This window comes from Psammomys obesus, unplaced genomic scaffold, assembly GCF_907164565.1.
Source record: "Psammomys obesus unplaced genomic scaffold, mPsaObe1.curated_primary_1811, whole genome shotgun sequence".
NCBI classification, from domain to species: domain Eukaryota; kingdom Metazoa; phylum Chordata; class Mammalia; order Rodentia; family Muridae; genus Psammomys; species Psammomys obesus.
The window spans coordinates 59,504,456-59,515,936 of NW_026591086.1; the positions used below are offsets into that span (position 1 = coordinate 59,504,456).

General features: G+C 48.0%; 1 protein-coding gene across 1 annotated transcript in view; it reads left to right on the plus strand.

Moving 5' to 3' along the window:
* The first annotated feature begins 5,079 nt into the window (after positions 1 to 5,079).
* Positions 5,080 to 11,481, plus strand: part of Pcca (propionyl-CoA carboxylase subunit alpha) — a 191,914-nt gene continuing 185,512 nt past the window's right edge. Inside the window, exon 1 of the mRNA XM_055609596.1 lies at positions 5,080 to 5,200. Coding sequence (XP_055465571.1) covers positions 5,111 to 5,200 — 90 coding nt within the window. The 5' untranslated portion in view covers positions 5,080 to 5,110. The remainder of the gene's footprint in view (positions 5,201 to 11,481) is intronic.

Below are 11,481 nucleotides of genomic sequence, written 5' to 3' on the forward strand. Positions count from 1 at the left end.
CACGAGGCCACGGTCAGTTGCCGTGGACACTCTGGAGCAGCCCCATAGCCCACAGCTGCGATTAAATAAAAAATGAAAAGCTGTGGTTAAAGCCAGGAATGTAGGGGGTTACACCAGCTCTGGACTCACACTGTCCGGAATGTTCTCCCCACTCTGCTGCTGGATAGTCACTTCATCACTGTGTCGTCTGGTGCAGAGCCTAAGGCCAGTGCTATCTTTCAGAGTCCAAGGCTTGAGAGACATAGTCAGATCACCCGCAGAGGATTCCCTGCAGAGTGCTATCCATTCCCCTTATCTGAAGCAGAAACTAGACTTTGTAGCTATTTAATCTTTTGGGGCACAAAGAGTTAAGTTTATCCTTAATCTACACCTGTTAGTAGGAACAAACAGGTAACTTCCGAACAATAGTATTTACAGGGTTGCTTGTTCTCTAGAATTTCTAATTCTAGCTAGATATATCAAGCTTAAGGGCAGTGGTCATTATGCATTTTCCCTTTGCTTCCATGAAAACAATGATGGGCAGAAATGTGAGGGTGTGGCTGGGGCTGTCCAGCTTTTGTGAGAAGTGTGTAAATTGCCATGGTTGGGTTAATATTATTGTTGGGTTAAAAGTGGGCCAGAATGAGCAAGTCCCTGGAACATAAAGCATGACCCCTCAAAGCTTCCAGAATCTCCTGTGGTTCTCCCGTGGGTAAAGCTGAGAGCGTGACAGGCATTTCCCGGGCTCTGTAGAAGGGGCTGAAGTGGAGTTTTGTACAGTTGGATTTTATCAGGGCTGGAGAGATGGCTCAACAGTTAAGTGCACTGCCTGCCTTTTCAGAGGATCCAGGTTCAAGTCCCAGTGCCCACAGGGTGGCCTACAACCGTCTGTACTTCCAGTTCTAAGGCTCTGCCTGGTGCCTTTTGACCTCCACAGACTAAGCACACATGTGGTGCACAGACATCCATGCTGTCAAAACACTCATACACAGAAACAGAAATAAGAAATACAACTGGTGATTATCATTTCTCTTCAGTGCACTACTCCGTACTTTTCAGATTGAAAAATTATTTGTTTGTGTATGTGTGAGTGTGGGCCTGTGTGTGTGTGTGTGTGTGTGTGCGCATGTACATAAACCATGACATGCATGTGTTGGTCAGAGAACAACTTGTGAAACTTGGTTCTGTCCTTCCATGATCATGATTTGGGTCCCAGGAATCAAACCCAGGTCCTCATGGTGTAAGGACCTTTATAGAGCCATCTTGCCAGCCCCTCCCAAGATGAATGTTAAGCTCCTTGCAGGAGACCACACTTCTCCATTTCTTTCATACTGCCTGGAACAGATGAACCAAATGCATTCTTATTGAATGAAGACAGCTCTCTAATTTTCCTAATCAGATAAGGAAGACAAAATGGTTTTGCCTGAAGTCTTGGCAGAGGTGAGCAAGAGAAACTAAGAATGTTTGGCTGCTAGATGGGGAATGTCAGAAAGGGTGTCGTGGACAGTCCTGTGAGTGACAGTCATCTCGATAAGGCTGTCACCTTATTGGGGCTAGAGCCAAGCAGCATCTTATGACGGCCTAGGTCGGCAGGGAGGAGATGGGAACAGACAGCTGGAGGCAAAGTGAAGACTAAGGATTGTCAGAAAACTTTGAGAAGATGTCCCTTATCTCATAGCTGGAGTGGTGGTCACAGCTTGGCTTCTGTTGTCTAACAAATTTTCAGATTCCTCTTTTGATTTACTCTGACCTAGGTAAGAGGATTCTGGAAAACATGGTTTCCAGCATTACTAATAGCTATCCTTCCTGCACCAGACTCAGGGGCAATTTCTCTTCTGCTTACTAAGTGTAAAGGTCAGGCTAACTCGGGGAAGCAGAGCCGTATGGGTATCATGGCTATGGAGTATGGTTCCTAGGAGCTTAACCTTTGCTCCACGCAGACATGTGTCGCTGGAGGCCGGCGGTCCCCAGTGAAGTGCAAGGTCACTGCTTGCTTGTTTTCAGGACTCAGCAAGGCTCCAGCAACTCCTCTATTGCCTTGATAAAGTGCTGTGACCGAAGCGGCTTACAGAAGGGTGGGTGTACGGTTCCAGCCACATGGGAGCCCATCACCACCATCCTCGTAGAGAGCATGGTAGCAGGCCGGTGGAGAGGGCACTGGGCAGTAGCTGAGGGCTCACGTCTCCATCCACAGCTGGAAACACTGAGAAGTGACTCGAAATGGCAGGAGTCTTTTGAAACTCCAGAGCCTTCTTCTGTATACTTTTTCATGTGAGCAGCCCCCACCCCCACCCCATTCTTCCTCAAATAGTAGTCTACTGAGACTTACGAAGAGCATCTCATTCAAGACACCCTACGTGGTTTTTTTTTTTTTTTTGACAGTTTCTGTGTGTAGCCCTGGCTGTTTTGGAACTTGATCTGTAGACCAGGCTGACCTTGAACTCACAGAGATCTGCCTGTTCCTGCCTCCCAAGTTCTGGAATGAAAGGTGTGAGCCACCCCTGCCCAGCAAAATTACGTTCTTTTCTTTATTTTTAGGCGTGTGGGTATTTTGCCTGTAAGTGTGCCTTGTCCATACACTACATGTGTTCAATGCTCACAGGGGCCAGAAAAAGGCGTCTGGTCCCCTGGGACTGGAGTTACAGGCAATTAATTGTGATCTACCATATGGGTGCTGGGAGGGAACCCGTGTCCTCCGCAAGGGCAGCCAGTGCTCTTAACCTGGTCCAGCGCCCCCATCCCACATCATTTACTATCCAACTTATGTCTGCTCGGTAGCTAGGAAACAATAGCACAGTATCATTCAGATGGTTCTAACAAGAAATGGAAGATCAGAACGAGTTAGCACTGGGCTTCTCAGGTGTCAGCCAGAAGCTGGAGAGTGACCTAAAGATGTCTTCACAGTTCTGAGGAGTCACGTCTGCTCTGCAGTGTCCCACACAAGTAGAAAACTGGATGAAGCGGAGAGATGGCTAAGAGCACTGGCTGTTCTGGCGGAAGGCCTGAGCTCAGTCCCACTCATGTGGCGGCTGGCAGCAGTTTGTGACTCCAGTTTCACGTGAGCCAATAGCTCCTTCTGACTCCCATTGGCACGTGGTACACACAGGCAAAACATTCATACACATAAAAAAATCTTTAAAAAAGAAAATTGATGAACTATAAGGAATAATTGTTTTCAGACATTGCTAACAGGAAGCAAGCTTTGGCATAAATTCTACAAGGTAGCAAAGCACAGCTTGAAAGGCCAATCTCCCTTTGGAAGTATTGTTGTAGAGTTAGTGTTCCATCAGGACAGTATCACCGGTACTGTTGACGGTACTGAAGGTGACCGTTTTACCAAAAGCTGCAGTGGCCTTTTGGGAGCCGTCGGCTCCTGGTTCACACTGCTGGGGTTTTCATGCGAGGTGTCGCACACTTCAGGCTTCCCAATACTTAGTGATGAACTAGCTGGAATACAGGGTTAGCTGTGTCACGGAGCACTGTGAAGCTACAGCCTCTGGGCTTACTCAGATGAGCTCTTCTCAAGACTGGGCCCACTAAAGCTCCCCTGGGGAGGGTAGGTAGTGCCCAGAAGGCTCCGCCCCTTCCTGACCCCAGCAGCTAATGGTCGCTGGAATGGGGACAGTTTGGGGGGGCAGCACCCCTTAAGGTACTCGTTCTAAGTACTCCCAGCTAAATTCACTGGTTTGCCAAGTCAGATGGGGGAAATCATTCATTTGGCTTGTCAGTAGTGGACTAACACGAGGGTGGACATTCACTCCTGTTCGTGACACTTGTTCACAACTGCTTAGGAAACGTTAATTCAATAAGCTGCCCTAACAGACGAAACATCAGAGATTTAAACAAGGAAAACGAGTTCTCTTGCATAACCCTCAGTGCTCCCGGAGGCTGCACAGGACCAGGGGCCTGCGCTCCTCATGCTGTGTTTCACGGTCATAATGTGGCTAGCTTCTGGGTTTGTTTTTAGACAGGGTCTCACTGTGTATCTGGCTTGAAACTCCTGCTCCACCTGCCTCAGTTTCCTAAATGTGCCATCACATCTAACAGTGTTCCTTTATTATTATCAATTATCATAATTTTGAGATAGGGCCTTATTCTGTAGCCCGTGGTTGTCTGGAATTTGCTAAGTATCACTTGAACTTGCAGTGATCCTCTGCCTCCGCCTCATGAGTGCTGGGATTAGGAAAGAGCCACCGCACCGTACTCAGCCACAAGGCAAGTGGTTTTTACCACAGGCCTCTCTCACTGAAGAAAACTCTCCAGTAAAAACAGGACCTAAAAACAAAACAAAAAACTAACTCCGAAGGAAAAAAAAAAAACAAAAAACAAAAAAACGGCGCTGAGGGCAGCAGTAGCCAGAGGCAAGGACAAGGGACGTGGGTATCCTGACCAGGAAAACGGGTTAGCCCCTGGCGCTGGTGAAACAGGTAATCCTTTGCGGTTCCTCTACTCCAGTGAGAACCGGCCTCTCTGGGCTGTCGCAAACTTGTTGCATTTCTTTCTGGCGCCCGCGCGCTGTAGCCTGACTTCTGTAGGACAGGCAGAGTGACTGAGCGCGGGTCCTGATTCGGAGATGTTTGCTGGCGAGCTCTGCTTTAAAAAGGTTAATAAACTAACTAATATTAAAAAAATAAAAAATAGGAAAAAAGTAAAATGTATAATCTCTCTTTTGTTAGGATAGATGAATGATGTATTAGTGCCTGTAAACTATTATTCCTCTAGAAAAATGGAGATGGGTGGATAGAGAGACAGGCAGGCCGACACATAGATGACAAACAGAGTACAATGAGCTTTCTAAATATTCTTTTTTGGGTAAAAATGTTCACTTGCCGGAAATTACAATCACTCCTAAACTGTTAAGAGTGTAGCTTTTGTGTCGTAACAGGATGAAATAAAGACACCTCGGATGAATAATTCAAGTGCGAGATTGAGCAAGCCTTCGAAAGGAGGCCCGGCCGCTCGCCCGCCTTCCGCCCCGGGCCTGGCTGCGGCGGCCGCGCGGCCGGCGCCTCCGGGTCCGCGGGGGCGGGGCCTGGAGCCCGAGCCCGCCGATTGGCCGGGTCGCGGGCGCCCCTTCCCCGCCCCCTGGCGGGGGTGAGAGGTCAGCGGCGGCGGCTCGGCCGGGTCCACCATGGCGGGGCTGAGGGCCGGCGCGGTGGCGCTGGCGGCGGCCGGGCGGCGTTGGCGGCGCTCCCCGCAGCAGCTGCTGTGTTCGCTGAAGGTGAGCGGGGCGGGCTCGCTGCGGCCCGGCTGCCCGAGGTTCCCCGGCGACGCCCGCGGCGCGGCCGGGCTGCCGGGCCCGGGCCGGGCTGGCGGCGCTCGCCCTCCGCCCTGGCCCGGGCGCCCGGGCACGCTTGGCCCCGAGGGCGCTGGCGTGAGCCGGCAGAGCCTTCCCCGCGCTCCTCCGGGCGGGCAGGCCCCCGGGCGTGGAGCCCTGTGTCTGCGGTGCCGGCTTCCCCGCGGCTTGGGAGACGGCGCCTGTGGGAGTGCTCGCTGGCTGCCTCCGCAGACACGCGGAGGGACGCCGCGTGGCTGTTTGTGCTAAGATGTCAACAGGGTGCACGGGGAAGCCGGCGTCACCTGTGTGACACCACTGCGCGCCGCGAAGGCAGGCGTCCTCTGAGGTGGTTGTGCGTAGCTTGGTTAGAAACGCAGTCACGTCACTGCTGGCCCCGCTGGGTGTCACGCTGACATTTTGACCCACAGACTGGAGTTCTTCCGTACGGGATTTCACTTGCCGGCACTGACTTTCCTAACTTTCAGAGTAGATTTACTAAGTCACTTGAACAAATTTCTTAAGGCGAAGGTCTCCTGAAAACCCTCCGAAAGCCAGCTGAGTGTGCCTGCTAAGTTTCCCTGTCGTTCCGTCGTCTGTGCAGTGCCTTGCACCTGTAATCACGCCATTGGAAAGGCTTCGGTAGGAGGATTGTGAGTCCAAAGCCAGGACTGGTTACATAGAAGAAAGCTGTCTCAAATCCTTCCCTACCTTCAAGGGGGTGGGGGGAAGCTTCAAACAAAACAAACAAGAAACTCTACAATGTTTGATTTATGGTCATTGAAATTTGAGTTAGCATTTCAGAGATGATACTCCCCCTCCTCTTCTTTGTGAGAAAGAAGTCTCTGTAGCCCTGGCTGTTCTGGATCACTCTGTGTAGGCAAGGTTGGCTTCAAGCTCACAGAGATCCACCTGCCTTTGCCTCCTGACTGTAGTGTGTACTGCCATGCCCAGCTCATTTTATTCTTTCTAAGGAAGTAGAAACAGGGCCACTTGGGCAGTGTGGCCTGGAAGGTTGTCTCAGGTGTTAGCCTCAGAATAATAGCTCTCACTGTTCTTTGTGTTGCTCCTCAGCTTTTGTTCTTTAGTTTTTATCATCCTGTAATCATTTAACCTATGTTTGCTCTTGCAAAGGCTCTGACAGGTTTACTTATAGAATGATTTGTAGTGGAAAGGTACAGTCATTGGAGCCATACTTTGTATATTTCTTCTTCTGTGGGGTGTGTTTTCTTGAACTAGGACTTCACTTAGTTGGCCTAGGTTGGCCTCAAATTTGCTGTGTAGTGGACAAAGATCTTGGTCTTCTGACTCCACTTTTCCTCTTCCTACCCCCCAGAGCTGAGGACCAAACCCAGGGCCTTGCACTTGCTAGGCAAGCACTCTACCACTGAGCTAAATCCCCAGTCCCCTGCTCCCACTTTCCAAGTGCTGGCATTATTGGTATGCACCACCTCATCAGGTTTCAATATTGTATACTGGATATATGGTTTTCTAGGTAGTTAAAAACAAAAAACAAAAAACAAAAAACAAAAAAAAAAAAACACAAATCTTTATTGAGTGCCTCCTGTGTTGGAGATGAAAGTTCCCATTACTTACAAAATCTCCTCTAATAATGAGGCAATCACTTTAAAAGGCTATTAAGGAGTTTTGGCAATGGGATAAAATAAAATAGACTAAGCTGACCAAGTCAAGAATATTTTTGCCTTACACCCTAGGCATCTCTTTTGCATTAATTCATTCAGTCCTCGTGTTAAGCACATAGCACCACTTACAAGAAATGGACTCAAGGTCTGAGGTGTTAGGAGGCTTAAAGCCCGAGACCCAGTAAGTAAGCCCCCTATGCGCTGGGGCTCCCCTAGCAACCAAGGGCAGAGCTGTACCCTGCCTCACTGGCAGCTCCAAAGCGCAGTCAATGCTCTTAATCATATTATGCTACTTCGAATAAACGGTGTTTACTTTTGGAAATAAAAATTTCAACGAGGGCCTGGAGAGATGGCTCAGCAGTTAGGAGTACTGTCTGCTCTTCCAGAGGACGTGGGTTCAATTCCCAGCACCCACATGGCAGCTCACAACTGTCTGTAACTCCAGTTCTAGAGGATCTGGCACCTCCTTCACACCAATACACATAAAAAATAAAATAAATAAAAATTCCACCAAGCACCAGTGGGTAACCTGATGACTTGGGTTTGTACATGGACTCACACACAGGCAGAAGGGAAGAACTGTTAGCACAGGGTTGAGCTCTGATCTCTATCAAGCTCTGATCTCTAGCTGGGGCTAGAGAGAGGCCCAGGCCTTAAAAGCACTTCAGAGGACCTGGTGCAATTCACTAAACCCGAATGGCAGCCCACAACCATTTGGAGTTCTGGCCTTTGAAGGCATTAGGAACTCATGTGGTGCAGATGGCAAAACACTAATACACATAAAACTAGAAAAGAATCTTAAAAAGTTTTGAAGGATGAGGTGGTCTTTTCTCTAGAAAAGAAAAACAGTGTTGTGAGGGAACGGGATGTGTGATGGGCCATGTCCAGAGGAACAACAGTTCACGAGCACCGAACATGTCCTCCGAAGCTCGGGAGCCCAGCCTGAATGCCCACTGCGGGCTTGTTGGTCTCGTTCTTTCTGGTATTTCCTAGGGTAGTGCTGTGTCTCAAAAAGTTGCCAAGGAACCCTAGTGAATTCTGGGATGACTCATGTATTGGGCAGGCCTGCAGCTGGTGAGGTGCAACTGTAAGTCGGGGCTGCCGGGAAGTGGAGACGGGAGCCACAGACAGCTGTTTACTGTTGTTTGAGATTTCCAGAACCTGTCGGGAAAGCAGTACAGTGTACTTGAAGAACATACAAGTGTAGGCCTTTGTCGTGGGTCACTTAAAAAACCTTGTGTGAGCGTGGATATGCTTATTTACTTGCACATGAGCAATTTACCAGTGATACAACACAGAAGAGAAACTTCCTCTTTGTATCATTCAGGGTTTCGTAGAGAAACAGAACTGATAGCCTCCATCTACTATCTATCTGTCTATCTATCTCCATCTATCTATCTATTGAGAGACCAAAAGATTAAAAATCAGCTGTTATTAATTAAGGCCTAAACTAGCTGGGTGGAGAAGTCCAGTAATGCCCTGAGGGGAAGGACCACCTTACTGCATTCTTTCCCCAGCCACTAGAGATACAGTTGCTAGGAAACTGGCCCATTCCCCCTAGGGAGGGACACCAGGTCATTAATGGTCTGGGGACCTTCCTATAGCCAGTCAATTCAAAATGTAGCATCTTGACAAATAGATGCTTGCCAGGCAGGAATCGCCTCTGGCTTGGGCATGTTGGGATGGACCAGAATCTTTAAATGACCCAACTAACCTGGGCACGGGGTGCTCGGCTCTCACCACTTTGGCGGTGGGGGGTGTGGGCCCAAGCTGCAGCTTGTAATTTACAGTAAAAAGAACCTCATGCATTTACAGTGGAGTCTGTTTATTCCTGGTCTTTTGGGGTTCGCAAACTGGGCAGAACACTATCTATCTATCTATCTATCTATCTATCTATCTATCTATCTATCTATCATCTATTATCTATCATCTATCTATATCCATCTACTATCTATTATCCCTATCTATGTCTATCTACTATCTGTCTATCATCTGTCTGTATCCACCTGTCTACTATCTATATCTATCTATCGATCTATCATCTATCTAAAAGGGAATTATTAGAATAGAGACTAGCTTCCAGCTAGTCCAACAGTAGCTATCTACCAGTGATGGTCTAAGATTCCAGTAGTTGTTTAGTCTATGAGGCTGTATGTCTCAGTTGTCATCAATCTATGCTGGAGTCCTAAAGAAGTAGGCTCTAGTATCAGTGAAGGAATGGACTTGCCAGAGAGATGGAGAGAAAGCAGGCAGAGAGAGCGCGCTTCCTTTTCCATATTCTTATATAGGCTGCCAGTAGAAGGTGTGGCCCTGCTTAAAGGTACCCATCCACTTGGGTTCAGCTAATTCTGGATGTAATCAAGTAGACCACAAAGAATCCATCACATTCCCCGCGGTGACCTTCACCTGCCCACAGCTCCTCATGGGGAGTGCGGTCTTCAGTGTTTCTCCCTGGGGGAAGGTTGACAGCTGGATCTTGTGGAGGTGACTGGTGTGATGATAGACAGTGTGATAGAACTCATAGGTGCTGTGAGTTCACCGTTGTAGAGCCACGCCCTGTTTCGAAGGCAGTGTCCCAGCACGTCTCCATTTCCTGCCCTTACCTTGTTTCTGCTCCCTCTTTAGTGATGCTTTCTGAGTCTTTGAAGGGGTCATAGAGACTTCCCACTAGGACTGAGCACTTGATGGTCGCTTGTTCTCATCATGTGACTAGTTGTGAACATACCTTACCTACACCCACGGAAATAGAAGCTTCTCTGACCAAGGCTGAGGGCCTGTAGCCTATGGGTAGAAACATAAATATTTACGGGGCAGTTTGACAAAATATCCCTTTTTTAATTAAAAATTATCATTTTATTTTAAATGTGCTGGTGTTTTGCCTGCGTACATGTCTGTGCGCCGTGTGTGTGCCTTGTGACTGTGTAAGTCAGAGGGCATTGGATCCTCTGGAACTGGCGTTAAACGTGGTTGTGAGCTACCATGTTGGTACTGGGAATTGAGGCCTGGATCCTCTGTAAGCGCATCCAGTGCTCTTAAATTCTGAGCTCTGCAGTATAACAAGATGTCCATTTAGAAAAACAGCACAACAGGCCTCAGGGCTTGAGCCTTCCCTGCTTTGTTACCGTTCTTCTACAAACGGGGTCTCATGTCTCTGTGGGCAACTGTCACAGTGTGGAACTGCTGACTCTTAGCCGGCTCCTAAGCTGGAGCTCCTTCTTGTTCGAGTGTCTGCATAGTTTGTGCGGCAGTCCTATCCTGTCTCCTATGGAGTTCACAGGAGTTCACGTTTAGTGTTTACTTACTTGTTTTGTAAATCAACTTCAAAAACACATTCTGTTTAAATTCTTTTTTGAAGCTACATTCAGTGGTTAGAGGTGTTATTTTTATGGTAATTGCAATGGTTTATTGACATTTTATATGCCTTAAATGGTTTTCACTTCCCCTCCCCTTCTGACACTGTTCTCTTGAAGGCTCAGCTGACTTTCAGCTCTCTTTGTAGTTGAGTTTGCCCTTGAACTTCTTGTCCCTTGCGTCCACCTTTGGATAGTGGATGACTAGTGTGTCAGCCATGTCTTGTTTGTGCAGGGTAAGTAGTCCAGTGGCTTGTGCTTGCTGGGCTAGCATTCCATCAGCTGAGCCCTATCCCAGCCCTTCCTGCACTTATCCCTGGAGCAGTGTGTTAGAAAGCTGTTACATAAGAGGAAGCTGAGCCTGAGCAGTTAAGTAATTTAAGGACATAGTTGACTGGGTGAGGTTTGAACCTTAGACGGTGTGCATCCAGAGCCTGGCTTTTCCCGTAGTAACTTGCGTGTCATCGAATAATAGTCTTACTGTGTGATCCAGTCACAGCTTGTAACTTAACCTGTACTTTTGAAAACCTCAAACAAAGCTAGTGCTTTAGGATTGGCCAAAGGTCACTCTAACGATACTTTGGAAAATATATCTAAACTTACCTCAAAAACTAATTTCTAGTGTATAAAATATTGATGGCGTTTGTACATTTTTTTGTTTATGTTTTTTTTTTTTTTTTTTTTTTTGCAAGACACGGTTTCTTTGTGTAGCTCTGGCTGTCATGGAACTCTAGGCTGGTCAGTTGTAGATTTGAACCCCTACATTTTGGCAATCACTAGTTTCTTCAGTAAGAACAGAGAAAAAGCATCACAATAGCCCTGTTCTAACTAACGGGGGAAGGCGGTGACATTTTTGATCAAGAGAAAGGAAAAACAATTGCTTCAATGGGTCTGTGGTTTATCCACATGTTTGTTTTCATTGCAACATTTTCTGTGTGTGGGTGTTTGCCTACATGTATGCTTGTGTATGACGCGTCTGCAGTGCCTGTGGGAACTACAAGACCCCTTGGAGCTTGAGTCCAGACAGTTGTGAGCTGCCATGTGGGTGGCTGCGGGGACTGGTCCTCTGGAAGAGCAGCCAGGGCCTTTAACCACTGAGCCATTTTTCCAGCCCATCCATCCATCCATCCATCCATCCATCCATCCATCCATCCGTCCATCCATCTGCCCACCCATCCATCCACCCATCCATCCACCCACCCATCCATCCACCCATCCATCCACCCATCCATCC